This window comes from Aptenodytes patagonicus, chromosome 16, assembly GCF_965638725.1.
Source record: "Aptenodytes patagonicus chromosome 16, bAptPat1.pri.cur, whole genome shotgun sequence".
Classification (NCBI taxonomy): Eukaryota; Metazoa; Chordata; class Aves; order Sphenisciformes; family Spheniscidae; genus Aptenodytes; species Aptenodytes patagonicus.
The window spans coordinates 8,927,367-8,955,208 of NC_134964.1; the positions used below are offsets into that span (position 1 = coordinate 8,927,367).

A 27,842-nucleotide genomic window follows, 5' to 3' on the forward strand; every position below is an offset into this window, starting at 1 on the left:
TCCGGCACCGATTGGCCGAGACGGGGAAGGGGCGCGGCCGGGCCGCCATGTTGGGAGGGAGGGTGCTGCCGGCGACAGGAGGGGAGCGCGGGCGCCGGTCGCCGTCGGCCGCGCTGCCCCGCGCCCGCTCGCCGACGGGGTCGCCCCGGGAACCCCCCGCCGCCTCTCCCCTTCCCCCGGCGGGCCCGCGCTCCGCGCCCGCTGCTCCCCTGACAGCTGCGAGCCGGCCGCGTGTCACCCGGTTCGTGTGGGACTGCGCGGTGCCCCCTCCCCCCGGCACCGGCCCGCGGTGGGGAGCCCGCCCAGCCCCGCCGGGGTCAACGGCGCGGGCGGGAGCGGCCCGGTTGAGCCGCGGCACTCGGGGCAGGCCCCTCGGAGCGCCGGGACAGGCCGCGCGGCCGGCCCGCCGCCATCAAGCGCCCGCGGCGGCGCTCCGCGTGACGCCACCCCCGGAGAAGGCGCCGATTGGCCCGTACGGCCCGGTGCCGCACGCGGCCGCCCGCCATTGGGCGGCGGGGCGCGGCCATGGGAGAGCCGGGGCGGCGGCGGCGGGGCGGCGCGCGGCGGTACCGCTTCACGGAGGGGCCGGCGGCGCTGGCGCTGCGCATCCCCGAGGTACCGCCCCCGGGGGGGGGTGGGGGGGGGGCGGAACGGCGGTAAAAAGCGGGACGTCGGTGCCACCGTCTCGGCGGCCGGGCGCGGGGGGGGGGGGGGGAGGCCCGCCGGCGGAGCGGGGCCCGCCTTCCCAGCGCCGTGCCCGGTACGTTTCAGGTGCTGGACCCGCAGTACGGCATGCACGCGTGGCCCTGCGCCGTGGTCCTGGCGCAGTACCTCTGGGTCCACAGGAGAAGCCTGCCCGGCAAGCGAGTGCTGGAGGTACCGCCGACGGGCCCCTCCCGCCACCCCCCTCGCCTTCAGCCGCAGGGTCGGCGTCCCCCCCTTCCGTCCCCACGAGCGGGTTGTGGTTTCAGATCGGTGCGGGCGTGAGCCTCCCCGGCGTGGTGGCTGCCAAGTGCGGTGCTGAGGTGATCCTGTCCGACAGCGAGGAGTTGCCCCAGTGCCTGCGGAACTGCCGGAGAAGCTGCCTGATGAACGACCTGCCCCACGTACCCGTTATAGGGCTCACCTGGGGGCGGGTATCTCCAGAGCTGCTCTCGCTTGCTCCCGTAGACGTTATTTTAGGATCGGATGTCTTTTTTGACCCAAAAGGTACGTTAATACTCTCGGGTACCTTCGATTTGCGACAAGCTGCGAGGACTTTGTGTCCAAGCAGTACCGGGAACATTGTCAAGAGGCCGGGTGACAGCCAGCCTTTAAGGTGACACTGCGCGATTGAACTTGTTACTCTTGGGGTCGTTCTAGCATTAAGCTATCATCGGTACCACCGGAGGGAGGCGAATAGAAAACAGAGTAGATTAACTAACTGCTTAAGGCCATGCTTCTCGGGTCTGTCATACAGATGCAGTTAGTCTTGTATCGATTTTTAATTACCATTTCATATAACCAGGCGTATTTAACTATACCTAGAATCTGAGACTAACCACTGCTGCTTCATCTCCCCAAACTACACAGACTTTGAAGATATTTTAACGACAGTTTATTTCTTGCTGGAAAAGAATCCACGTGCTCAATTCTGGACTACTTATCAAGTCCGAAGGTAAACTCTTTAGCGTATTTAAGACTCAAACCTTACTTCCCATCTTAGCTCTTAGTAAGGACTGTTAACTGCTCGGAGGCACCACTGCACTGATTCCAGAGAAGCTCCTCACAGATTGTGAATCGGGCTGGTTATTAGCCAAGTAAATCCTAGGGGTAGCAGACAAAAGCAGCCAAACCAGAAAATAATCCAAGAACCACAAATTTACTGTCAACTAGAAAACGGTTACAAACCCAGTTTTGTGAACTGTTGTATTTAAGCTTGGCGACAGTCTCCTACAATTGCTGCAGAAGTTAGAAACGTGGATCACGTTTTCACGCATGGGTGTTTCCTCCCCTCAGTGCCGACTGGTCTATTGAAGCTTTGCTCTGCAAATGGAAACTGAAGAACATCCGCGTTCCTTTACATTCGTTCAGCGCGGACAAAGAGCACTTGGCGGGCTCGCCTCTACCAGGAAGACATACAATCGAAATGATGATAATCTCACTAGCAAGATCAGATGGTACTTAAGTTTATTCCACTTGTTGGTTCCAATACAAGATGATACTTAACTGTTCACTGTAGCGTGGATCTGCAGAAAACAGTCCTGTTTACAGCAAACCTCACGCGTATTTTTTGGGAAGCAGATCCCCTTAACAGCGATTCTTAAAACATGCATTGTAAAAATAAAGCTGTTCAATTGTTCAGCTATGGCTTTTGAGAAATTTGTGCTCCTCCCCAAAGACCAGGTAGTAGTTCAAAGACTCAATTCCATTATGTAAGCCACTACACAACATAGCTTAACAACCCGACAACCCACAAGATCCAACTTAAATTCACAACTTCAGCTATGAAGAAAAGTTAACCGCACTCTTTCAAGATAAAAAATATCCCCGTAAGATCTGTTTCCCAGGACTGAAGCTCTTTCCCAAAGCCAGCCCCTTTGTTTTTAAATGAATCTGCGTAGACTGCCGCTAGCCATGCAGTCCTGGAACACACAAGCTCCTCAAGTTTGTAAAAAAAGTACTTTTAATCCTCAATCAAGCCAGACTGCAAGTATTCAGATGTTTCCAGTCCCATTTAACATACATGCATAAAGTTAACAAGGCATTACAATAACCCTTGACACGTGATGGTTGAAGTTACAATTCACTTGGTATCCAAATCAAGGGGGGGAAAAAAAGAAAACCATCGCTGTAAGATTAGCTACCATCAAGCAGCAGCCTGCTGAGTCAGGGCAAGCACGCAGCAAATGCAGTTAGTACTGCTCAGGGTGTATCTTCCACAACAACGTCCAACGGACCTGCCTGGTTCTGTGTTTATAGTCTGGTGTGCAATACTTGCCATACAACATTTGGGTTAGTCACAATACTAGTTAAGTTTGCCCATAGTAATTTAAAAGCAACCCCAGTGGATAAAATTTATAAGCAATAGAATGCATTCAGTTACTACACAGAAGTTAAACATTGACAGTATAATTGCAGAAATCTTTTCAAGCTAAAAATAAGCTGACTCAGACATTAAGTTGAGAAAAGTTAACACAGAAAAATGTTTAATATTAACTACAGAGACAGTGGGTATAGTACAGAATGTCTTAAGCAAAAGATACACCAATCAGTACTTACAAAGGAATGAACCATTTCTTTTCTTAACATTACATTTCTCATATGTAAGTTCATATATGTAGGTTGGTAAGTTTTACCATTCTGGAAAAAATAAGGTGTGTATATCATCAGCTAGATGTGCTCACTGTATGCTCCATTATTTTTACGCAAGGCCCGGGTGACTGGAAGTGCAGTTGTCAGGCATTTTAATTAACTGGACAGCCATTTGTTTCTGCACGACAAGGCATCGTTACACAGGAGCAATCAGGAGAAAACAGGAAACAGCCAAGCACTCTGCACTGCAACACGCCACCTTAACAGCTAACCAGCATTACTCAACTGCTACACAACTGCGCCTAGTGCACAAAAATACATAAGAGAAGAGATTAGAATTGAGTCTGATAAAGCAATCCTTTCAAATATCAACTGTCACCTGAAAAGATTTCTACCAATTTGAATTTGAAGATACTATTTGAATTCAAAGTAAAAAAAGGCATTTACAGTAAGTTTCAAATTGAAGTTTTTGCAGAATTTTATTTAAGGAATGAAGACAAAATTGAGAATACTTTTTGACAGAGTTAGCTACTCAGCATATAACGGCTGCATGTTTCCTCAGTATGAAACTGGAGGCAGCAAGTTACCATCAGTTTAATTTCAAATAAAAGTCAGCACTATATAAACAAAAATGAAGTTTTACCTCAAATATCCAAGCCAATAATGAAATCGGTAGTCGTTCACTTCACTAAATTACAAGAAATTTGAATAACAGCAACAAAATGGCACATAAAATGTAAAATCTGCCACTTGAGGCGCAACTTAAACAAGTAAAAAGTTAGACAAAATGTTACAAAATAACCTTTTCAACAGCTGGTTGCTCGTGCCAGGGGTCTCTCCAATGGACTGAAGACTCAAGCGATCTTTTCCCCCCAAAGGCGTCCTTTATGTAGATTCTCATTTATCTGATGCATCTAGGTTTGAAGAAAGAGAAGTTCAGCCAGGATTCTACCTTGTCTCTGTTGGTTGCGTGGATGACTTCAGGTATACTTCTAGTTGTGTTTCAACTGGCTTTGCCTAATTTAATTAAGTTTTAGGAATTTCCATAGTGTTCCACCTCCCCCCGTGTGTTGCTTTACTTCAGTGCCAAATGTAAGGTTCTGTCAAAGTATTTCGTTACAAAGAAGAATAAGCATCAGGCTGTAGATCAAGCCACCATTAACTTCAATTCAGCCTGTTCAACAATAAATTATTAAAAGTTATATAAAAGTTATAAAACTAGTACTTCTTCATAAAGACTTAACTAAACTCTAATTAGCATTCAAAACAGAAAGTGTGACTAATTTTGCTACAATTATCTAACTTCAGAGCTAGCTTAGGCCCTTTCCTTTTAAAAACAGGACCAAACAGTTTGAAGGGTTAAAGACACACTATCCTTTCCCCGCCCGGTGTATCCTTAGATGCCTCTTCAAGATGTCGACTTGAGGAAAAACTAGTTTCCATGGTTTTCTCGTTGCAAGGAATTTGCCACTTTTCTAGAACAGTTATTACCTCCAGTCAGTATAACGGCCACTGAACCGATCTTCCATTATATAAGGATAGTGTATCTTTAACATTTAAAGACAAACCTGCTCCAATACACGCCCACAGAAACTGGTCCCTGGAGGATCAGCCAAATCAGTTAAAATCTGCAATACTGGCCAATATTCTTTTAGCAAACAGGAGACCGCAGCTTTAAAGGGGAAAATGCAGATGTTGGATAAATACAGTAAGAAATAGTCATTTTCATCATAGGTTGCGTCTCATACAATATTTTATTAAAACCAAGCCATTAATCTCTCAATAAAACATTTTCTCTGCAAAAAAATTTCTCCGTAGAAAGCCCTTCGGTATTAATTGCCCTAAACCAATAACCAAAAAGCACTGCTCAAGAAAAAAAAAAAGCTATCCATGTGCCCCGTTAGGATTCACTTGGTTCAGGCTATTAATACTCTAAGAACTACCCAACACCCCACCTAAGCGCTATAATAAAGTAACATGCAACATGTGCTGATCCCGAGGTACATTACCATATTCCTAGGAGGATACAGCTCCTTCTTCTTCCGGAGACTTGGGAGGGCTCTTAGACCTGGATCTAGAGTTGGATTCCCTCTTTGAGGCAGGGGGAGGGCTTCTAGATCTGGACCGGGATCTTGACCTGGACCGGGATCTGGAGACAGACGAGGACTTTGACTTGGATCTCCTGGCAGACCTGGACTTCGAGGTGGAGCGAGACCGAGAGCGTGTGCGAGATCGGGATTTGGACCGACTGTAGCGGGACCGACTGCGGGATCTAGAGCGGCTCCTGCTTCTAGAGCGGCTGCGACGGCGTCTTCTAGGGCTAAAACATACCAGGAGCGGGGGGAGAAAAAAAAGCGTGTTAGAAGTTGAACACGGGCGGCGCAACAGACTTCAGCAACTACTTCGGGACAGGGAGGGCGGAACGGGACCCACGTGGGCAAGAAAATGAGCGTTAAGAGGGCGCCATTGTTCAGAGTGAGTGGCCGGGGGCTAAAACTACTACAGGGCGAAACTCTTCCGCTCCGAGAGAACTCCACGCGCCTCCGCTACTGAAGCCCTACCCCTCCTCCCAACCCCGCCGCGAAACGCACTCGGAAAACGAAACAAAACCGAGCGGCCCCCGCTGTACAGGCACATGCTAAAGCCCCGTCTCCCTGCCTCGTGACTGAAACTCCGCTGCCCCCCTACACCCTCCCAGGCGCTCACCTGCGGCTGCGGCGGCCGTAGCCGCTGCTCCCGTAGCGGCGCGGCGGCGGGCCACGCCGGCTGTGGTGAGAGTCGGGGGGGCGGCCGTAGCGGGCCATCTGCACGCGGAGCTCGCGGCCATCCAGCACGGCCCCGTCCATGGCGTCCATCGCGTCCTCGGCATCGCGTTTGTCGTGGAAACGGACGAAGGCGAAGCCGCGGCTCTCCTTGGTGTAGCGGTCCCGAGGAATGTAGACGTCGCCCACGCGGCCGTACTTCTCGAAGACCCTCCGGAGCGTGTCCGGGGACGTACGGTAGGTCAGGTTGTCCACCTTGAGGGACGTCATGCCCTCCACGTCCGGCGGAGGGCGCCCGTAGCTCATGGCGGGCAATAGCCCCCGAGGGGCGGCGGCGGCTGAGGAGAAGAAACCCGAGGGAAGGGGGGCGAGTCAGGAGGCGGCGCGGCCCCGAGGGGGAAGCGCCTCACACCGGAGGGGGGGCACCGGAGCGGCGGCCTAGCAGAGTCCAGAAAGGAGGGGAGCTACAGGGCATAGGGGAACGCCGCAGGGTCCTCAGCGAAGAGGGAGGCGCAGGCACCCACCTCTGGGGTCCGGGGGGGGGGGAGGGGGAGGCGGCCTAAGGGCCGGAGCGGAGACGAAGCGCCGGCAACCGCCGCCCCTGCCCGCTGCTGCGAGGAAATGAGCGGGGCGCCGCCCGCGCGCGCCTACTTAACGCCACAAAATGGCCGACGGCGACCCGGAAGGGAAAGTGCCGCCCGGCGCGCGCCGCCCCGCCCGCCCCGCGCCCGGCGGCGGCCTCCCCGAGGGCGGCCTTGTCTTTTTTTTTTTTTCTCCTTACCGGCCGCGGATCCCGGAGGCGGCCTCGGAGGGCGCACGGTAAATCGCCCTCTAAATTAATAACTCGCCTGCCGTTGAAAGTGACCGTTAAGGTGGCTCCGCCGTGACCCGGAAGGACTCGGCGGAGGCGGGGAAATTTTGAACAATGTGTGCCGAAAACGGTAAAAAAACGGAAATAAGGCGAGGCCTGTCTTTGCCGGGGGGAGGAGGGGCGGGCAGCCCCCGCCGCGTGAAAAAAAAAAGCGCTAACGAAGGGGAGCGGCTCTCGCGCGGGCGGGGGGGTGACGGTTTAAAATGGCGGACGGGGAGGGGAGAGCGCCGTGAGGGGAGACGGGTGAGGGCCCTCGGCTCGGGCTGTTGCGAGGGCGCCTCTCCCAGGGTTAGCCGCTGTGGGAGCTCTATGCCCTTCCCGCTCCCGCTGCAGCCGGGTGAGTTCCCCGGTCTCCGCTGTGAGGGGACTGGGCTGGCCGGCGTGGGCGCTTCGCGGGCTCTCCTTCCCCTCCTGCCGGCAGCAGTGCCTGGTGAAGCCTCCTCTGGACGCGCCGCGGTGGGTGCGCGCTGCGGTGCGGTGGCAGAGCCGCGTAGGCAGCCCTCTTGCCCGCACGCTGCCGGCAAGGCGAACTCCAGGGGCTGCATCAGTGCCTGCGAGAGAGCTGTGGGCCGAGCTGGGAAACGTCAGAAATCCTCCTTTACACACAGCGCGCTCTGCAAGTTCGTGCTTTGAACAAGGGTGAGGATTAGCACAGCCCTCGTGTAAGGATGACAAACAGGTTTCCCTGAGTTTTGTCTAGGGAATTTGGTGAAAGCTGCTCCCCCACCCCAAAAGTTGTTGCTATGTCACTTCAGGCACTGAATAAAATGCCCAAACACCAAGTATAAACTGTAATACTTAGTTCTCATCTTCCAACAATGATAAATGCTTCTACCCATCTGTTTTGTAACAGTATGTTAAAAAAAAGAATGGAAACGAAGAAGAGAGACTTCTCTACTGATCTGTTTAACACAGTGACTATCAATATGAGAAAGCAAATTCAGTATTAGAATTTAAATCCTTATTCTTACTGTAATTATGTCTAATATTTTTTGCATTGAAGAAGTGTAACAATAAGCAGTGATGTCAATACAAACCCAGAAGCAACAGTTTGTTTCCTGCTACAAAAGACAAGAAATCAAATAAACTAGTACCGGCTTTCACATTTTGTATTGCTTCGTGTTGCATTGGTTGTTCTTTTTTCCCCAGAGAATTTTGATTAAAAATTTTCTGATTCATCTGTTGAAACCCTTTCTCTAAGGAGAAATTTGAAGTTTATCTTTACAATTATTTCCCTAAAATGACAGAGGGAGTTTCCTGTGTCCCTTTCTCCCTAGTTTCAGTCACTTCAATACAAGCTGCTGCTGTTGCCAAAAGAATTGGTCCGGCACACCAGTCCAGTTTGCCGTGCAGCTAGAGGAATGCTTATGCTGGCACAAGGGGAAGGAGGCGTAAGTGGGACACACGGCCTAGAGGATCTTAAAAATCTGTTACTATAAATTCATAATATAGAAAAGGAAGAAGAGAGCTTTGCATGTGTTAAAAAAAACCCACCTTGATATTCTAATTGGATCTCTGTAAAGCAGCCTCTGAATAATCATACTGACTTTCTTCCACAAGTAAAAGATAAACACTGTTTTGAAAAAACTAAATTTTTTAGAAAATACAACTCGGGAATTAAAAGAGTATTAAATACGTAACGATAGCTGGGATGCGGATTTTATTTAAGTCCTTTACTGTAGATAGCAGAGGTAAAATTTGGTGATTTGTCATTTACTCCAATCAATTCTGGATTTCCCTTCCTCTCTGGCCAGCAGTTAAGTGGAGCCGATTTAGCTGAATGCTCCAATCCTGACTTGGAGGCCCAACAGGATAGACACAGGACAGCAACAGTAAAAAGCAGCCATTCGGTTGATACAAGACATGTGATGCTCTTTCAGTTTTGCTAACGTTTTACCGGAGGTCTTCAAAACTTAAAGATCAATTGATCTTAAATTTATTATTTAGAAATACCGTGAAGTAAAATATTAAGAATATGTAATTGCTAAAAATGAATGTTGTTCCTCGAGACAAAGCAGTGAAAGATTATGAAGACTCTTTCCTCTCCTGAGTCACTGAGAGAATGAAAGGCAGAAGCACCGTGCAGAGCGTGTGTGCTGGTGGCACTGAGCTATGTAGCATCTCCCAGGTGGGAATCATTTTCCCTTTGGAATGACTGTGTTTGAATTCAGCTGATTAAACTGTTATCTTAGATTACTTTCTAAGACTTTTTTTATCTTGCCGCGTGTTATTTAGTGGATAGAGATTATAATTCTTAAAAACCTGTGCAAATCCTTTTATTTTAAGGATTGGGAGATTTCCACCCTTTCAAGTAGAAAAGTGTACTTTCATAAAACTGCATTTCCCATGGTGCACAAGGGCTTTCTAGGCTGGGTCAGCTGATCTAAGATTGTGAAATGTTCCTTATTTCCTGTCCAACGTGCATGGAAATGACTCGCGTGTACGAATGTCTCATCTCTCCTTTGTCAGGTGATTTAAAGGCTTTGGACCGGAATTCTCATTTAGAACAACGGCAAGAAACTGAGCCGTTTAACTAGCTCGGTATCTGGAAAACTGCTCCGTTTGGGGGAGAGGGATGTCATGAGGAAGTAACATTGCAGTCTGCCCTGTTAACTTCATGGGAAAAGGTAGAGAATCTTGATCTTTACCTTTGTACCAGACCTTTATCTTTGGGTTCTTTTCGAGTTACTGATTTTGCTGTACATGATTTAAGAGAGTCACCAGATTCTTGATTAGTTGATGGTTACGGCCTAGCAGCTAATAAGTAGCTCTAAGTAATCGTCATTTTTGAAGCTTTCTTTTTTGATTTATTCTTTTTGTTTGTTTGTTTTTAACAGAGGTTAAGAGGAAACTTTTAAAAGAAAATAGAGTTTTTCCAGACTGAAGCTGAGGACTTGGCAAGAAAACACAAAATGTCTCCTGAATCAAAAAAACTTTTCAACATAATTATTTTGGGAGTCTCATTTATGTTTATATTCACTGCTTTCCAAACATGTGGAAATATTGCGGTAGGTGTGAATTTCAAAGCATGTCACATTTCTATCACAGTTATTCATCCTTTCTTGTCTTTTGTGTACTCTAATGTAAGAGTTGCTTTACTTGGGGTTTTTTAGTGTGCAAGACACCTTGACATTTTGTCTCCTTTCTTTTTAGATTAAGTTGCTTAACTGGATAATTAAGCAGTTTATTTCTTTAAGATAGAATAGCTACGTATGTAACTGTGCCTGATCGCTTAGAAAGTAGAAAATTAATGAATCTTATCAAATGTTTGAACTTTAAAATAGTGTCTGTTTCGACACTTGCAATATTTAACAATTGAATTACATTGGACCTTCCATATTTCTGATTATTCTATATAGTTCCTTTCAAAATATTTGACTAAGTTGTTATTATTAACCACGCCCCTAGTTTTTCCTGGAGTGGTTTTCTTAATCTAGCATATTTTTCTGTTCTAACAAACTAGACATTGAGGGGGAGTATGAGGATAACATCTGACAAGTAGTCAGACTTCCACAATTGCTAGAACTGCCAAGTCACCTTCCATCTGAATAAGTAATTTACTGCTTTAGTATCGTGTATCTCTGCATGCTGAAGCAAGATTGGGCATAACATTATCCAAATTTACTATTAAAAGCAGATTGTACTCTTACTACTTAAATTTTTAGTATCCTGCTACTGACATACTTAGCCCAGATCCTCTAACTTACTGAGTTGTTGGCGTCGCTTTCAATATTCGTTATATGCCTGAAGGACAGTTAGATTTCAACGTACCTCTTGAGCCTACAGGTCTTACAGCTTCTCTTTTCTTGCATGCAAGAAGAATCCTTTCAGGGTTCAGACATATAAATGTCCTTCACTGCATTATAGAAATGACTACTTAGGATAGTTTTTGTAAAAGTCATAGTGCAGTCTGATACTGTACAGAAGTACAGCCCGGTGATCTTAGGAGTTCTGCAATGAATTCACAGCACCTCACTAAATTGGACCTAATGATCATGCAGTCACGTAATTTATTGTCATTAAAGTCATTACAAGTGACTTTCAATCAGATCTGCCCACCAATCCAACTAATTACATGGTCTCATGATCACTAAAGCTGATTCAAGGGAAAAAGAAAGGAACAGGGTAATAACGGGAAACCGAAAAGAACGGAAACTCTTACCAGAAGCTCATAGTTAGGTCAAATTAAGAGTATTTTGAAACTTCTCCTTTTTTCCCCACTTTTTAAATTAAGATAGTCATACATATCTACCTAAGAGAGGTGTTTCGTGAAACAAAAGTTTTGTGAAATATTTTAAGGTCTCTGATGACATCATGATATAATCCTAAAGAACTAATTACTGCTTCAAACACGGATGTTTCCCTGCCAAATATCTCCTTCATCTTCATTGTGGAGGTGTTGTGAGTTGTAATTAACTCTTTAAGGTAATTTTAAGTACTTTGTAGAGTCTATTAATGATTAATGCTAACGTTTAATACTGACTTCAAACTGATGCAAGCGTTCTCAAACTACAAGATATGTTCTAACATATTACAACATATGATTTTCTCCTCACAGCAAACTGTTATCACAAATTTAAACAACACAGATTTTCATGGCAGTGGCTACACAAGGTAATTTACACATATCTTCTTATTACTGTGCTCCTTGCAGGGTGAAGCTAGTTATAATTCCATCTGGCAGAGGCATACTCAAGAGATTGTAGTGTTCTGCTGACTTCACAATTTAATAACGTACTTAAAGCAGTTTAAAACATGGGCTTCTCACATTCACTCTAGTTCTTCTCTGAATTACTTCTAGTTGAACTACATATCTGTTTTGCATGTTTTCTTTGTGGGGAGAAAAAACACCATCACATTCTCAGCATTTTATCTTAGGAGATAAGGAATGTGGAAGTTTTAAAATAAATAAAACTGCTAACTAAGGCCTTGGTTGTTTGCCCTTGTACACCTCTGTGTGTTTGTGTAGGATAGGTGGTGTGGATCAACTTCCAGGAAATACTGCAACATAAATGTGAAAGGAGCAGTCAGAAAGATGAGAAGCAAAGCCACGAAAAGCCATTCTGTTTGTTTTATTGCACTGGCATAGCGAAACTCGCCAAGCGTGATCAGGGACCTTTTGTACGCCAAGTTAAGCTGTCATATAGGAAAACCTGGTTGCTGCTTTGAAGGGTTTACTGTCTTAATTTAAACTAAGCATACAACTGGCACAAAATTCATCTATACAATTTCTGTGGTGTGTTTGGCAGAAAATGAAAACCTCACTGATAGATGAATGAGGCTCTGGAACATTCTCCTCTAGAAGTACTGGGCATAAAATACAATAACTATTGTTAAGGCACAGTTTGACAAATGCCTGTTGTAAATTACAAGACGTGCTTGCCTGCAATAGTTTGGGACTCTATTCAGCAATCCAGGAAACACTGTACACTCCTATTTTCTCATATAGAGTGCAGTGGGTGAAGGTAACAGAAGAAAGGAAGGAAATCTTTGACCGTGAAAGTTACGCAGTTCCTTAAGTTATATATGTACTTAACTTGACACTTTGGAATCGACTGAACATTCTTAAATCAGTTGCACTTATACTCTATATTTTAAGTACTTAATCACCTTTGGTGTTTATTTATGTAGCATGTCCATTATTTATGGAGTATTCTCTGCATCAAATCTTATATCACCTTCAGTGGTTGCGATAGTAGGACCTCAACTCTCCATGGTGGTTAGTGGCATATTTTATAGGTAAGTATTAATTTTGAATTTTTGTCTGCTTCCTTTGAAGTCTTTCTTTCATTTTTTCAGACCTAAGGCTACCATGCCATACACGAAATTGTACTGGCTACGGAAGGCAACTGTCTGTATCTTTAGATGTGTAACTGCAGAGTACTTCAGCCTACTGGAAACAGAGTGTATTTTTTCCACAGCATTTCCAGACTTTGCTGACTGTGGAGTTCAGGTTGTGGTCTCAGATTAATGACTATGTAAAAAAAAATTCTACGTGCTTAGTGGATTAAAAAGATTACTTTTTTTCACATATGACCTGAACTATTTTCCAACATCACTTAAGAGAGAGTAGCTGATTTAGAAGAAACTAAGTGACATACCTGATTGTTAAACAGCATTGTCCACTTTAAGTCTATATTCAATAAACTGATCTGTTCTATTCTAGCCTATACATTGCCATTTTTATCCAACCTGCTACATGGGCTTTCTACACTGCTTCTGTTTTTATTGGCATTGCAGCTGCTGGTAAGCCTTGTTCTTACCCTGCTTACTATTCTTTGCTACATTTGAATAGTCCTCTAAAATATTTTTATTTCCTGAGCAATATATTCTGTATATTTCAGTACTCTGGACGGCACAGGGAAATTGCTTGACTGTAAATTCTGATGAAAACACCATTGGAAGGAACAGTGGAGTATTTTGGGCACTCTTACAGTCCAGGTAAGCTTTATTTGTTAATCTTTTTTTGGTTGTGTACACATCCTACTTTTTACATTTTTTGATAAGTGGGAGACTCCATCTAAAAATACTCCACTGGTACCTTGCAGTCAGTGAAGTGGGAGGGAAGGCTGGAAGCAACATTTCTATTGCTATTGTGCATTATAGAACAATGAATGAAAGTTACATATTGCAAGCCTCTGCCCTCGACATGCTAAGAAGATACATTTCTGTTAGGGGAGCATTGACATACGTAACAGAAATCTTGTTGATTGTGGAGGGCTGCGCTAATTTGTGTCAGGATCCTGAGTGCACTAATAAGCCCAAATGGTCCTCAACAACCTCACCTGGAACCTCCACCACACCCTTCCCATCTGCCCATGGGCCCAGGACCCCCATTTAAACTCAGCCCTGGGCCTCCTAATTCCTTTGGAGCTGTATTGGAGGAGTATTGGTCTCCAGCTCAGACACAGCCATGGATCCTGGTGGCCTAGACCCCAGTCCACAGACTGACTTCCCATCTTGGCTTTGTTCTGCCTTGTCGCTGTGGACCCACGTGGCAATCACCGGACCTGACTCTGGTTTGTGGACTGAGTTCCCAGCTTGATCTCTAGACCTGCCTTGTCAACACGAGCTTGTATGATTGTCTGGACTCTTGGTTGACCCTGCCTACAATTTTTGGGTCTGCCCTGCTTGCCTTGCTTGAGTACTGTGGGGCTGGGCTCTAGCTGGCGAGGCACCTTCTCTGCTGGATGTGTTATCCCCCTTGCCTCCTAGCCCTCCTTCCCTGATGGAGCAGCCGGACCTTGCTGCTCACTGACAAGTTGAAGTGACGATACTAAAGTTGAACCTGGCAGTCAGAAGACAGAAAAGAGATATTGTACTTGTTGTTGATACTTCTCAGATATTAAGCTTTGAGTGCTGCATCAACCAAAAAAGCCAGCAAAATGCTTGGCATCAAGAAAAGTAGTGTAGAACAAGGTAGTGGACGCTGTGTTGCTGCCATTGAGTATTTTGTGCAGATATAGTTTATGCCTCTTGGGAGAGTGTGATGTAATTAGGGTAGAGGGAAAAACAATGAAAATTTGCAAGAAGATAGAGCTGCTGAGTTGAAGAGAGACTAAAAAGTCTGGGTCTCTCTCCTTTGGAGAAAAAGTGTCTGAGGAGGATTATAGTGATGGCTTACTAAAACATGAAGGCAGCAGGTGAGCTGAATGTAGAACTGTTGCTCACCAAATGCTACTGTACTAGAACTCGGGTCACTTGATGAAACTAGAAGAGGATCGGTTTGGAACAGATGAAGTGCTTCTTTACACAGTGGGTGATTAAACTTCTGGAACTTGCTGCCACAGGAGGGTGTGGAGTTGGATGGTGTCAGCAAGATCAAAAAGGGATCAAACAAATTCATTGGCAGCAGGTCCACAAATGGTTGCTGAAGAGAGATACCTTTTATCACCCCTAATACAGCAATTTTGGATATTGGGAGATAATGAGGGGTATGAATCGCAGGAAGTGCTGGCTGGTGAGCTTGCATTCAATGGCATTGCTAATGCTCCTGTGGGGACAGAATACTGGATTAGTAGAACATCAGTCTGAACCAGTGGCATACTTTTTGTGTTTCTTAAGTTTCAGGTTCAGGAATTAACATATCATATGTTATCAGAGTAGCAATTTTCACAAACCCAACTAATTGTGTGTTCTACAGTGAGTAAAATGCATGCTTTATATGAGGAAACTTGACTCTAAGGTTCTTCTGAATCACTATTCATTCAGAATTACTATATTTCAGGAAACTGTAGGTAGGAACACAGAATTTCCCTTGAGCTGTTAACAACCAATTTAGCATTGCTGGGGCAATACTTCAGGCAAGACACATGACTCTTCTAAGGAAGCATTACAAAATCATCTCCATAAATATGTCAGCTTTCTAACATATGCCCTTCCAAAATTAGAGAGAGAGGCAATAGATACAGATTTCCTCATTTTTGCTACCACCTTGTGTTTTGATTCTTGAAAATGAATAGCCAGCATTATGGGGAAGAATCCTTTACTGCGTTTGAAGTTTGATATAGAGTAAGCAGTTTGCATGGAGAGTGGCTAGTGTCTTTTTCTTTCACAATTGCACAGTACTATTTTTTGCATAGAATACTATTACCGTGATGCTACAACCTTAATCTTACCACAAAAAGTGCTGTTCACCTTTGTTCTTTTTGTTTACAGCTTGTTTTTTGGAAACCTCTATATATACTTCGCTTGGCAAGGAAAAACTCACATATCAGGTGGGTATTGCTTGTTTATATGGGAGGCCATCCTTTAAAGTACAGTAGCATGAATAAACATGAAATAATGAACTGGAAAGTGGCAAGAAACTTATACAACAGCAGACAGGTTTTTTTTCCAGTTTATTGTTAGATATGCTCTATTTTTGGAGTATGTTTTTTGATTCAGTGTTCCATGGTACTCGCGGCCCTTGTATTATCTATGTTGTTTTCCTGCACGCAGTGTACTTGTGTACCTTCTTTTGGATATTGTCTATGAAATTTTTCAGAATGCTAGTTTAGAATAAGGTTTTCCACAGTAGCTAGTCTGGGATTTTCCCTGTGCAGACACGCTTATGCCAAAATACGCATGGGGGAAAGGTATTCTGGAATGGCTGTATGTTTAATATACACACTATGCTGTTCCAAAGTAAGTTCCTGGTGTAGACTGTCCTTCTAAATCAGATTGGAGACTGGTTAGCCTATGAAATAAAGGAAAAGAAAGGAAAACCATGCCCGTTCGCTTCATGGCTGCACTAATCATTGTGGTGGCACAAAGCAGTGTAGCAAGACAGAGGTTGAGATGTGCAGCTGGACTGAGGGCGGGTTGCTGCTGCTTAAACTGGCAGCATTGCTGGCAGAGTGTGTAAAGAACTTAGTCTTTGTAAACTATGCCAAGAAAGGAAGACTAACTTCCTGATGGGATTGTAATTAATACTGTGGTTTTTTTGTCTGCCATCATGCTAGACTGGTAAAGAGCAGGAATTAGAGAACAGTGGACTTTATTAATACTCTTAAGAAGCTGGATAGTGGTTGAGACTCAGTGGTTTTAAAACAGATTTCTGGCAACTGTTTAAGTAAGCAAGTCGAGGTAGGTGGGGGTATCAACTAAGAAAACTGCGATGGTGAAAATAGAGCAAAATCTAAGATTTTAATTATAAAAACCAAGCATTGCTGGAAAAACAACATTTTGTAAACAAATGGGGTTGATTGTCCTGTTCTATAATGACTGTGAGAGTTTTCCTTATTGTAGTCTTACAGTAAAATATCTACTTGAATGGTCAATTCTTTTACGTTTAGAAGATGAGGATACTTCTGCTCTAGTCAATCAGGAATAAGTTGTTGACTTTTAAATTATAATTATCAGGCTTCAGAAATACTGCCCTGTTGAGATGAATAGTCCACTTCACGCTTCTATTAGATCCATCTTTTCAGGTTCTCCACAGACACAGGCTTGGTAGCGTGGCACAGGTTAATTTTTCAAGGTTATCTTCCATGTTCCCTCACCTTTAACACAAAGGTTTAAATGTTATTGAAAGTATTGGAGACACTTTAGTGGGCCTGAAATTCTATGCGTTCTAAATTTCGTTGCTCTTGCTAACCACAGAATAGAGCAATTAACTATAAGGGAGTTCTGCTGTTACATTTTCCTCCATCTTTAAATGTCTTAAGATTCCTCTTTATTAAAAAAATGTTGATATCAGAAGATTTAACAACTTTTAAAAATAAATTCCTCCTTCCTTTTACTACCTATATAAAAATATTACAGGTATTTCAAGGTGAAGCACATATTCTCTTTTTGATCTGTAATCATACACAGGTTATTTTTAATTGATGTAGAACAATTTTGCATTTACTTCTAAGCTAAAGGGGAAGTAAATACAAGCGTAGGCGATATCTTCAGACTCATACACTAGTTCAATCACAAGTGTTAGCTGTTTCTTGGCTTTTTTTCACTGCTCAATATTTGTAAATGGGAGTGACTTCTGTATTACAGACTTGCCTGTGCAAACAAGTTGGTTAGTGCAGCAGAGCTGGTGCATAGGGCAGCAATTACCTTCCTCCAGCTGCATATTGTATGCTGTGTCAGTTAGTGAGGTTTCAGTGGTTTTAAGGCGTTTGTAGTTTACAAGCCTACCAGTTTATGATGTTACAGCACTAATGTTTCTGATACTGGTAAAGAGCTTTTTCTTAGAAATTTGAAGGGTTTTGGGGTAGTTTGCTATGTCCGCTCTGAATTATATAAGTCTTGAAAGATGTACTTTCTTCTGCTAATAATTTATGCACTTCCTTTGTTAATTGGCTCCTCCTTGGTCATAGCCTTTGCATGGCAGAAAATACGAGTGACACTCTTTAATATGCCAATATTTTATTGGCATCATAAAACTGAGACAGGAATTTGCCAGCAGCTGGGTACCTTTTGCTCCACGTGAAAGGTAAGTTAGAAAATTAGTATGCATTTTAAACACTGTTACATAGTATGTCTGTATTAGTTCTTTGAAGGTAGTTGAATTGGTTTGAATTGCTTTTGCACATCTAGTTATGACTCTTGTTTGTTTTTCCACAGAGAGCGATCGCAGAACTGTCTTCATTGCTCTGACTGTTATCAGTCTTGTGGGCACAGTTCTGTTCTTTCTGATTAGGAAACAAGAGGACACGAAAACTCCAGGGGAGGAAGATTCTACTAATGAAATCCTGGGGGACAGCTCGTAAGTGCTTATGGCAATAATATGTTGTCACACGCACTCGTTTGTACTCCTACTCCTCAATGGAACATCGCATTCACTTCTTCTCTGAACTGGAAACAATCAATGTTATGAACAACCTGTAGAATTTACAGATTTAATAGTAAAGTGTCTGTACCTTAACAAGTGAGAATTAATGTTCTTCATATGACACATTCTCAAGGGTGGAGCGCAGTACTGCATGTTAAGTTTCCATTAATGAGCAAGTGCCTTTGGAAAGATACCATTTACCTCTTTTCTCCATTGACTATTATTAAACATGTATCTGCCTTTCCTAGTCTGTCTTGCCCTCATCAGCCCAGTTTAAAGGCTGGAATAAGCCAAAATTACTCCCTTTTTATAGGTTATCTTTTACATGCTGAAACATGTTTTTCATCTTCTCTAAATACATACATATGCCACCCTGATAAATACATTAGAAGTGTATGTATTAGAACATAGGTACATAGATAGATTCAGTACAGTTTTGCCTGAGGCATCAGTTTAAATATTTTTGCTTTATTTAAAGAACACTGAAAATGTTAGAAAAACATCAGTAAGTATGCCAGTGAAAAAATGTTCAAAGCTAAAAATGCTCAGAAGAAAGACTCTGTTAAGCAGGTTAATTTTTGAATGACATTCACTAGCCCAGAAAGCAAATAAACTTTGTAATTAGTAGTTTAGAGTCTCAGAAACTTTTAATAATACATTACTATATTCCAGTATATAATGCTGGGCTAGAAAATGTACAGAAGATTTGAAAAATTAAGCTGCCTTTCAGCATAGTGATACAATGTGGTTATTCTTTTTCTGTTTTGATTAAGTCATTTGTTTATCCAGGTCTGCACAAAACAAAATGACGAGAGCAGTGGCTGCCTTCAGTAAGTACTGTTTCGCATAAGAGTTGTTTCAAAAAATACTGACATCCTTTCCAGCTCTCCATGATTCTGCTGATAATGTGATCATGTACAAATCACTTGGAACACAAACTTGTGAACAAATAAGGTTTGAAGAATGCATTTCAGTTATTCCACTTAGCAGGCCATCCCTGAAGGTCTATGTTCTTCAGAAAATGACTGCCAGATGGCAGTGGTTTTCAGACCCGAGATGACAGTTCACACAGGGACACAGGACTGATGAGTTTTGAGCCTGATAGGAATTCAGTTGTCGATGTGAGTATTTGTGATTTTGAGACTAGCCAAAATGAGGCTTGCAACTGGAAAATCTTGGGAACCACAGAACGAACGTGTGGTCAAATTACTGTTGATGTGTGATTGGTGTGAGCTGGCTGGCTGTGCTTCAGAAGTGCTCCTTTCAGGTGATGATATCATACAAACAAAGCTTGACTGCAAGCAAAGAAAGTGAAGTAGACTTTACTTCAGTTACATACTAGTATAGTCCAGGGGTACTTTCTTGATGTAGTTTCAGATCCAAGCTATTTCACAATAGCTTCCTTCTGTAGATGAGCTCTGGAAGAATGGGTCACTGCTTGGGAATGCTAGTGCATGAAAGTTGGGTCGGTGTTTTTTTTTTTTTTTAATCACTACTGTAACAAGATAAAGGAGAAGTTACATGTTGTTTTATTTTCTCACCAAATGATACCACTTAAAAACAACAATTTTGAATTGGAGCATCTGCAGTTTGTGTTGAAGTTTGATGTGGTCTGCCTGTGACTTAATTTTGTTTTGAGAATGTGGAGATCTTCACTGAGAATTTATTTATCCTTTTAGGAGACAATCATCATGAACTGAGAGAGAGTACAAGAATACAACGAGCAGAAAATTGTCTGCTAATTGAAAACTGTATATCCTCTCTTTAATATTCCCCCCCTCTTGTGTTTCTTACAAAAAAGGATTTCAGATCACCACATTTCTTTTAAAGGGCAGGTTAGAGTTGTTTGTTTAGCACTCTGTTTACTGTAATAAAGTCACAGTTTGCATAATTTTAACCTATTTTTGCTTTAAGCGAAGGGCGAAAGAAAGTGTAGCTTCTCTTAATAGTGTTATCGAAGTTATATTAATTTCCATTACTATGTCTTTACAGAGAAATCTATAAAGCTGAGCTTCACCAAAGAGATTATGCTTCTCAGTGTTACAACAGCCTACACAGGTATGAAGCAAGCAGAGTGTATAATCATGTAGCAGTGTCAGGGCATTGTTTGGAATTACAACCCCAGAGCAGGATTGCAGTTCTATACCTCTGCAAACTTTACTTGAATATTTCAATTAACTTTGAATGAGTTAGTCACTTATGACATTTCTCTGTTCTGGAAAGCGTTTCTGTATGGGAGGAGGGGTGCACCTAAATCTGCAGGTACTGACAGATGTAGTAACGCTTGGTTCAGTACAGTTCTGGGTCCCAAATTGAGGGTTAGGCAAAATTTACATAGGTGGTTTTTATGTGATTTGGCATTACACTATCAATAGGTTGTAGATTGTTTAATACAATTGCATTGCACTTGAATTAAAATAATGTTTGTACATCACACTTTCAGTGTCACCTTCATTAAGGCATGAGAGATTTCTAACAGTCTTCATCTTAGTCTTGGTTCTATTGGGAAAAAGTTTAGCTATTTTCAACTATTTTTGTCATTGGTATTTGCTGTGGCAGGCGCTTGCTCTCTTTTTGGCAACTTTAGTTAAACCTGGTCTGCCATTGTTAGACCAAGGTATGAGTTGTAGAATAGAAATACATTTATTTTTGCCATATACTACAGCGATTCTTCTACAGAAATACTATAAAATGTTAAAAATGTTACTGGGAGCCTTTAATGGATTCTGGGAGGGTTTCTTGCTCCTTAATTGGCTTCAGATGTAGTTCTGTTTGTGATCAAATTAAGTTTTAGGAAGAATAGATTCATCTTCAGAACCTCAGCTCTGAGTCACTGTTATGAAAAATTGTTGTTAGCTCTTGTGGGTGAAAAGAAAAACTTAGGTGTGAACAAACCATAAACAGTGCCATAACATCTGCCAAAGTTTGCAGTCAGCTTCTGGTAGAGAAGTAGCAGTAGTAGCTGTGAAGTCAGCTTGCACCAGCCACTAATCTGAGTTACAAGTTACTTCACAGCATCTCCAATGTTGTGTTAACCCAAATTAACTAACTTGAATTCCTCTTAGACGTTTAGTGCATGGGAATTTAGTAACAGGAATGTGAAGCAAGATAACAAGGGAAGGGAGTCAGGTTTTGCCTGATTAATCTGCAATTTGGTCTTAAAGGTAGTAGGAAAAAACCTCAGTCCAGCTTGGAAAAAATAGCTGCTGCCATCTGGTGGCTCTTGGCCGATATTGCCACTTTCCGTAGGACAATACAAAATCCTCTAAAGCCAACAAAGCTTTTATTTCCAAAATTAACGGTCGGATTGTTAAGACTACTCAAAGTTCATCCCTTTTTGAGGGGCATATGCAGTTCATATATCATGTTAGGTTGCCTGCTACTGGTAGCCCAGGATATGGTGTACCATATCTTTGTGACAGCAAAAGACAAAGGAGGTGAATTAGAAACAATTTTATTTTTGAACTGTTTTTCTTTGCTTAAGCATAACACTTTGCACAGTTTTAAATATTCTTTTTATTAAGTAACTGATATTTTTACACTGGCTGCTTATAGTCATGCTAGTCAGACTCAGCTACGTTACCTTTCCTCGCAGTAATGGCAAGAGAAAGAAAGAAGCATTTTAAACAAATAGCAGTTGTTCTTTCTCAGTTTTAGTTCGTTATGTATGTATAGAAAAGTAGCAGTCCGTTTTAGGAATCTTAGCTCCTTATTGGTATTTGGGGATGCAGGGACTTTCTTAGGAATGCCATAACTTGTGGGGAAAAAAAATCTTACACTGAAATTGTGCTTTATTTCTTCAGTTACTTTGTGTTATTTTACGTGGCACCTTTCATATGGATGAAATTCCGAAGTTCTTGAAAAGTAGCAATATAAACTATATACAGGGATTGTGTCAACAGAAGCAGTACTGAACCTAAGTGCATGTGACACTAATTAGTGACACTGTTTTTTCTAATATAGTTTTTGTAAACTGGCATAGGAGAATATCATAATTAATAGTTTAAAATTCCTTGTTTGCTTCTATTACGCATACCTCATTTAAATATATGTGAAAGGCACTTTAGGGAAAAACAGCCTTTAGACATAAAGAATTTTTTCATAACTTTCTTAATAGTTCATCTATCAATTTTGTTTGGTTTCCTTCAAAGGTTTGGAATTAACGTTCTTTTCTGGAGTATATGGAACATGTATTGGTGCTGTGAATAGGTTTGGCAGTGAGGAGAAAAGCCTTATTGGTCTTTCTGGTATTTTTATTGGTGTTGGAGAAATTTTAGGTGAGTCTAAATTTACTACCCTACAGACAAAAAAGGATTAAGATGTAGTTGCTAAAATTTTTTTTTTGTATTTAACTGAATAGTGTCTTTCAAGCTTCCAGCAATGGTTATGTAAACAAAAAATGAAATATTAGAAATAAAACTGTCAACATGGTTCTTATTGCGCTGTGAATTATACATTATACCATGTAGAGTGAACGTGGACTAGGATGTGAAATACTGATGACTATGAATCCTAAGATTTTGCATTCTTTATGGGTTAGTGCAAAGAAATACCTAAGACTTAGAATGAGAGAAACACTAGGCTACAATGTTATGAGGGAATTTTCAGCATTTTGATATTCTGCTTTTAAATAGTATTCTGTTTACATTTTTATTATTTCTTAAGTGATGTCGTAACTATTTTAAATTTATTTAAAAAATTATTACACTAAAGATTTTTTCTTTAAAAAAGTTCGCGTGTGTTAAATGAGATCTGATATTTGAATAAAATTAAATATGGGTAATTTTCATTAAGTAAATCTTTTTTTCTTGCTTACACTCAAGTCCTGCGGTGTTAAAAAAACCAAACAACAAAACCAAACAACCCCCCCCCCCCCCCCCCCCCAAACAACCAAAAAAACTCCCCACAAAAAAACAACCCACTGTCTTTGTGGGGGAGATGCCTGTTTTTGCAATTAAAAGAGCTAAGCACAAGGCCATGCATTTTCACTTAGTACTGTTGTGATACTGGAGGGAAGAGTGGCTGCTGGGAAAATACCTGCAAAAATGTTAAGTGTCTTCATCAGCAATCATCTGATAAATCTCCTGCCCACATCTCGGACATCTCTAGCAACCCAAAGGTGGTGTCGTCTGGCAAATGGGGCTGGCAGATCTGGCAGACTCCTTGGGACTGTTTTCATGTCTGTCAATCTTTCAGTTATCCAATATGGGGAAGTTTATAACCTAAGTTTTCAGCTTTTTTTTTTTCAGTATTTTAAGTTTGGTTCTGTTCTTTACATCTTAAGTTCCAATTTAATTATCTAATCTTTTTGACTCGTACAGGTGGAGGAATCTTCGGTTTATTGAGCAAGAATAATCGCTTTGGCAGGAACCCTGTTGTGATGCTAGGCATCGTTGTCCATTTCATAGCCTTTTACTTAATTTTTTTCAACATGCCAAATGATGCCCCTATTGCTCCTATGGAAGGAACAGATGATGTTGCTTATATGATTCCAAGGTATGTAAACTTTTTCCTTTGGCTGGTATAACTCAAGATGTATATAAAGAGCTTGTTTCTCTAATAGGAAACTCCTTGAAGCTGCTTTTCTGTGTAGTGACTAACTCCACAGAAAAGGCTTTTGGGAATTCTGTTTTTATTAGAGGCAGACATTCTACTAGTGTGCACCCAATTTAGGAATTTAAATGGCATAAGAATAAAAAGCATGAGGATGTTAGGTAGCAATTCTGTCACTTGAGAACTGACGTTCCTGGCATCTAGTACAATAGCAAGACCAGCAACTGTTGTACTGGGTGTCAGGAATTCTGTTTTACTACAGCAGGGAGCACCAGCCTTGCACTGCTGCACTGTTTCCAAAGTCTTTGAATGCTCGTTGTCAAAGTCCACTTGATCTAACTGGAGCCACGCGATGCCTGTCTCTTATACCACTCAGTGTTAGGGGAAGAATATAGGGAACTTTCTTATCTCATCATTGCAACCTTCTTTGGGGTGTATTTTTAACAATTTGTGTGAAAAGACAGTGTTGTCAGTTTGTGCAGACTCAGCTGCTAACTTGCAATTCTAATCACTTTTGCCTGTGCTGGTGACTATTCTTTATTTAACTGGAGTATTTTTCTGCAAAATGAATTGGTAATTCTCTAATATTCCTGCAGTTTTTATGAACTCACCATGTGTGTCTCACCTTTTAATCACTGCCTTGTGGGCTTTGTGGCTCCAAACACCAAAATGAGTTCTTCTAGAGGTTCTAATTCGGTGCAGAATTCACTGCAGGTAACAGTAACAGAAGTCTTAGCATTCAAGAAATTAAAATCTGATGAAACTATTCTTTTCACCAAGCCAGGCATTCCCAGTTCTTTTCCAGTGAAATTTAAAGTTTGATAACTTTCTTCCATTCTCAGTTTCCAAGTAAGTCTGCCAAAAATAGTTTATAGATGTGTAAGCTCTTTGAATGAATGGCTTTTAAATTTGATTCGCTTTCTCCTTCAGCAAAGAGGTGGCCATATTCTGCAGCTTTCTGCTGGGCCTGGGGGACAGCTGCTTCAACACCCAGCTCCTCAGCATTTTAGGATTCCTGTATTCAGAAGACAGCGCTCCTGCCTTTGCCATCTTTAAGTTTGTTCAGGTATTACATAGCACAGCCTTTTGGAAGTGTGACTGTTGGAATGTTACTGAAATACTGGGCTGGGTTTTTTAATGAGCTGAGAAAAATTATGTTGTTTCTGCAAAGGATTTCAATCTTTTTGCTTTCACAGGAGAAAAAGTTTTTTTAGGTAGGAGTAGCTTGATTGTTTAGCTTGGTGTGATTATCTAATAAAACTGCTATTACTTACGAGTTTTGAGGGAAGTTAGAAGTGTTGGAGTTGTAACTTAAAGTCAAAAGGCTAGTACAGTTAACCAGCTTGGGTTTTACTTAAGTAATCTTTTACTGAATTAATTTAGTCAAAGAACTCTTTGACAGAGGGGGGTGAGTTAAAAGGAAACAAGTTGTTTAAATAGTAGTTGAAGAGGTTGTGGGTGTTGTACCGTGTCACTGGGAGTTACCAGGTGGGTACACAGACAAAAGGAGAATTAAGTTATGTTGTTTATCTGTTCTTAAGTTGTCAGAATGCCAAAAAAAATGCATCTATGCTACTGGAGACTTGACGAAAAGTCTTCATACAATATGAATACAACTGCTGCACTTTGGATAGATCACTTCACTCACAGGCATTAATCTTGTTTGGTACTGAACTTTCCAGGTCAGGATCTGTGTTGATCAGAGGTATCGGTAGAAAAACGGTGGTGCAGAGCATTGAAACTGCTCATGCATGCTCACACCGATAGCAAGCTAGTGCTGGGAGCAGAGGTCAGAGTGCGTCTAGTTTAAAAGATGACAGCTGCTTGCTTCAAAAAGATATTTTTTTTCCCTTGTGCACTGCTCCATTTTTATACATCATTCTCAGTGATAGTAAGAATTTGAGATAGACATGGAATATAAAGATTCTTCATGAGCTCTAATGAAAATTTTACCCTTAAAAAGGATAGATTGCAAGTAAGCAACACTGCTTGTCAAAGCCTCTAGCTATTTTGATATAGAATAGTTTGTGATGCTGTAAAACTGGAAATGGTTTTCTGGATTTTGTTTTAAAGCCTTGGCAGTGTCGTTTCTAGACAAACTGTTTTCAAATACCAGAGAACTGCATTTGCGACGCTACAAACACTTTTGAGTTTTATATTCATTTTCTGCAGTGAACACTATTTAAATAACAAGTGAAAACTAAATCTGTTGTATAGCATATCAAGACATATGTTGGAATATAATGAAGTTTTAAGATTATATATCTTCTACAGAAGCATGCTACTGAGAGCTGCATATTAAACTGTGTGTATGCCAGTTTGATAATCCTTGTGTAGTAATACTAGCCTGGATATCTCCACTGATAATCGTTTTACCTTGTGTTTTTTTTCTCTCAGTCCATCTGTGCTGCAGTTGCATATTTCTACAGCAACTACTTCCTTCTGCAGTGGCAACTCCTGATCATGGTGGTCGTGGGCTTCTTTGGAACAATTACCTTCTTTACAGTGGAGTGGGAAGCAGCAGCAGCTCTTGTTGCCCGTGGCTCGGACTACAGCAGCATTTGATCTAGATACCACGCCTAGTCCAACATCAGGAAAAACACAGGCACACTTCTTGTGAAGTGATGTGAGAAGGTGAAAAGATCAAGTTGCTGCAGAGGCTAAGATGGAGGAAGCTACTACTAAATCACCCTCAGTCTAACTGAATGTGAAACACGGGAGGAAAAAATGCCAAATTTGAAAGGCTTTTTGCTTGCTTTAATCAACTGAGCATGGTACTCGTGTTCTTAAAAATCCGGTATTAGAAATGGAAGGAAATGTAGAGATCTATGTACTGAACAAGTCTGTTCTGAGATGTACGTTTCAGAATGTAATTGCCTAATTTCACTTTACCATGCACTACAGAATTACAATTTTGGCTTTTTTCCCCTAAACTATTTTTTCCTATATTCTAGTTCTGCAGACACTTGAATTCTTGTATTGAATGAGTGATATTTTTATAAGGTACATTATATCGCAGAATGCATCTGCACCACTGAGAAATCAGCTTATGTCAATGACTTCTTCAACAATTAGATATGCAGAAGTATTTCTGTGGGAAATGTTGCTGCCTTATTCTGTCTCACCCAGTTCCTTGTTTCCCAACCATTTGCTTATTAATCTATTTTGTGTGCTTAAATTTAATCAGGTGCATGTTTGGTGTTTTTTTTTTTTGAAGAAAGTGGATCAGGTTGTAGTGTGACACGAAAGATCTTATAAGAATTTGAAGATGTTACCCTGAGGCATCTTAAGGATGTGATCCTGAGATCTGTGAAATATTGATAATTGAAAACCATCTCTTGGTTCAGCATCTCAGAATTGAACTGTGTTGGCATAGCTACTGAAACTTTCTCAGGGTAATGCTATATGAAGGACCGTAAGACATGGCTTCCCTCCCAGACTCCCAAATAGTTTTTTTGAGTTCAATGAAATTTTCATCATAATCTGTGATGGGAGCATTGTCGAAGATATAACTTTTTAAAGTACAGATAGACTCGGAATGTGAACTGTAAGAATAATCTTGCAGTATTTATTCTACTGCATAGTCTAAAAATACCTGAAACACTTGACGTAAGTTGTTTCATTCAGTATATTTTCGGAAGACTGTACTGTAATCTTATTCTGCCAAATGCGAAAACAAGTATACTAGCATAGAAACTAAGTTTTAATCCAAAACTGTTATAGATGATATAATGCAGGCAGTGAACGTAACTCACCTTGATTTTATCTGTCTACGTGACTGTAGTACTTGCAGTTAGGTTTCTGTCTAGCGGGCAACCGACAGCAGGTATGGAACACTAAGAACGTGTTTTTAGACACTCCATGTGTAGCTGTTTTTAGAAAAGTACCATTTGCCAACCTTTTTTTATGCACAGTCAGAATGTTAATGTCTTATCTTTAAAGACAAGCAAAAAAAGTCGACTCCGTATGTGTCAGTAGCTCCTGCATGTCGTAAGTGTGTAGGTGTACCCAAGGTTAAACTCAGTGAGAGAGTATGATCTCTCCTGTGACATTTGCTGTCACTTTTTCTCTCACAGGGCACGTAACACACAACTCCCACGAAGCACAGCCC

The 27,842-nt window shown here is 41.9% G+C and overlaps 3 protein-coding genes across 14 annotated transcripts; 2 read left to right on the forward strand and 1 right to left on the reverse strand.

The window, feature by feature from the left end:
* The first annotated feature begins 163 nt into the window (after positions 1-163).
* Positions 164-2,343, forward strand: METTL23 (methyltransferase 23, arginine). Of its 3 annotated transcripts, none has more exons than XM_076353471.1 (5): positions 164-241; positions 772-876; positions 972-1,209; positions 1,528-1,657; positions 1,999-2,343. In XM_076353471.1, exons 2-5 carry the CDS (start codon positions 793-795, stop codon positions 2,165-2,167), a joined length of 621 nt encoding a protein of 206 aa, XP_076209586.1. In that variant the 5' UTR covers positions 164-241; positions 772-792; the 3' UTR covers positions 2,168-2,343. The 3 variants fall into 3 exon arrangements, with proteins under 3 accessions (XP_076209586.1, XP_076209584.1, XP_076209585.1); XM_076353469.1 differs by lacking the exon at positions 164-241 and adding an exon at positions 542-615; XM_076353470.1 differs by lacking the exon at positions 164-241 and adding an exon at positions 543-615 and having other exon boundaries at positions 1,573-1,657.
* Positions 2,344-3,161: 818 nt separating this feature from the next.
* Positions 3,162-6,675, reverse strand: SRSF2 (serine and arginine rich splicing factor 2). 5 transcript variants are annotated; one of them, XR_012996589.1, is made up of 3 exons: positions 6,001-6,675; positions 4,863-5,614; positions 3,162-4,208 (listed from the first exon to the last, which is right to left on the reverse strand). XR_012996589.1 is itself a non-coding variant. In XM_076353475.1 (3 exons), exons 1-2 carry the CDS (start codon positions 6,360-6,362, stop codon positions 5,311-5,313), a joined length of 666 nt encoding a protein of 221 aa, XP_076209590.1. In that variant the 5' UTR covers positions 6,363-6,675; the 3' UTR covers positions 3,162-4,966; positions 5,304-5,310. The 5 variants fall into 5 exon arrangements, 3 of the variants coding, with proteins under 3 accessions (XP_076209590.1, XP_076209589.1, XP_076209587.1); XR_012996590.1 differs by having other exon boundaries at positions 3,162-3,596; positions 4,097-5,614; XM_076353475.1 differs by having other exon boundaries at positions 3,162-4,966; positions 5,304-5,614.
* A 203-nt stretch (positions 6,676-6,878) lies between these two features.
* On the forward strand, positions 6,879-26,914 carry MFSD11 (major facilitator superfamily domain containing 11). 6 transcript variants are annotated; one of them, XM_076353476.1, is made up of 16 exons: positions 7,163-7,566; positions 8,937-9,055; positions 9,397-9,554; positions 9,765-9,935; positions 11,486-11,541; positions 12,559-12,666; positions 13,094-13,173; positions 13,272-13,368; positions 15,586-15,644; positions 17,971-18,112; positions 18,968-19,008; positions 20,171-20,236; positions 22,330-22,455; positions 23,500-23,674; positions 24,662-24,797; positions 26,129-26,914. In XM_076353476.1, exons 4-16 carry the CDS (start codon positions 9,840-9,842, stop codon positions 26,294-26,296), a joined length of 1,350 nt encoding a protein of 449 aa, XP_076209591.1. In that variant the 5' UTR covers positions 7,163-7,566; positions 8,937-9,055; positions 9,397-9,554; positions 9,765-9,839; the 3' UTR covers positions 26,297-26,914. The 6 variants fall into 6 exon arrangements, with proteins under 6 accessions (XP_076209593.1, XP_076209596.1, XP_076209591.1 ...); XM_076353478.1 differs by lacking the exons at positions 7,163-7,566; positions 8,937-9,055 and adding an exon at positions 6,879-6,997; XM_076353479.1 differs by lacking the exon at positions 8,937-9,055 and having other exon boundaries at positions 7,163-7,264.
* The last annotated feature ends 928 nt before the right edge of the window (positions 26,915-27,842 follow it).

Bases quoted from the DNA above. Each gene is read 5' to 3' on its own strand.
- METTL23 (XM_076353471.1), top strand. From the start codon at position 793: ATGCACGCGTGGCCCTGCGCCGTGGTCCTGGCGCAGTACCTCTGGGTC. The intron at 877-971 runs GTACCGCCGACG...TTGTGGTTTCAG, and splicing joins CCGGCAAGCGAGTGCTGGAG to ATCGGTGCGGGCGTGAGCCT. The intron at 1,210-1,527 runs GTACGTTAATAC...AACTATACCTAG, and splicing joins TGTCTTTTTTGACCCAAAAG to AATCTGAGACTAACCACTGC.
- SRSF2 (XM_076353475.1), bottom strand. From the start codon at position 6,362: ATGAGCTACGGGCGCCCTCCGCCGGACGTGGAGGGCATGACGTCCCTC. The intron at 5,615-6,000 runs GTGAGCGCCTGG...GGTATGTTTTAG, and splicing joins TACGGCCGCCGCAGCCGCAG to CCCTAGAAGACGCCGTCGCA.
- MFSD11 (XM_076353478.1), top strand. From the start codon at position 9,840: ATGTCTCCTGAATCAAAAAAACTTTTCAACATAATTATTTTGGGAGTC. The intron at 13,369-15,585 runs GTAAGCTTTATT...TTTTGTTTACAG, and splicing joins TGGGCACTCTTACAGTCCAG to CTTGTTTTTTGGAAACCTCT. The intron at 20,237-22,329 runs GTATGAAGCAAG...TTTCCTTCAAAG, and splicing joins TGTTACAACAGCCTACACAG to GTTTGGAATTAACGTTCTTT.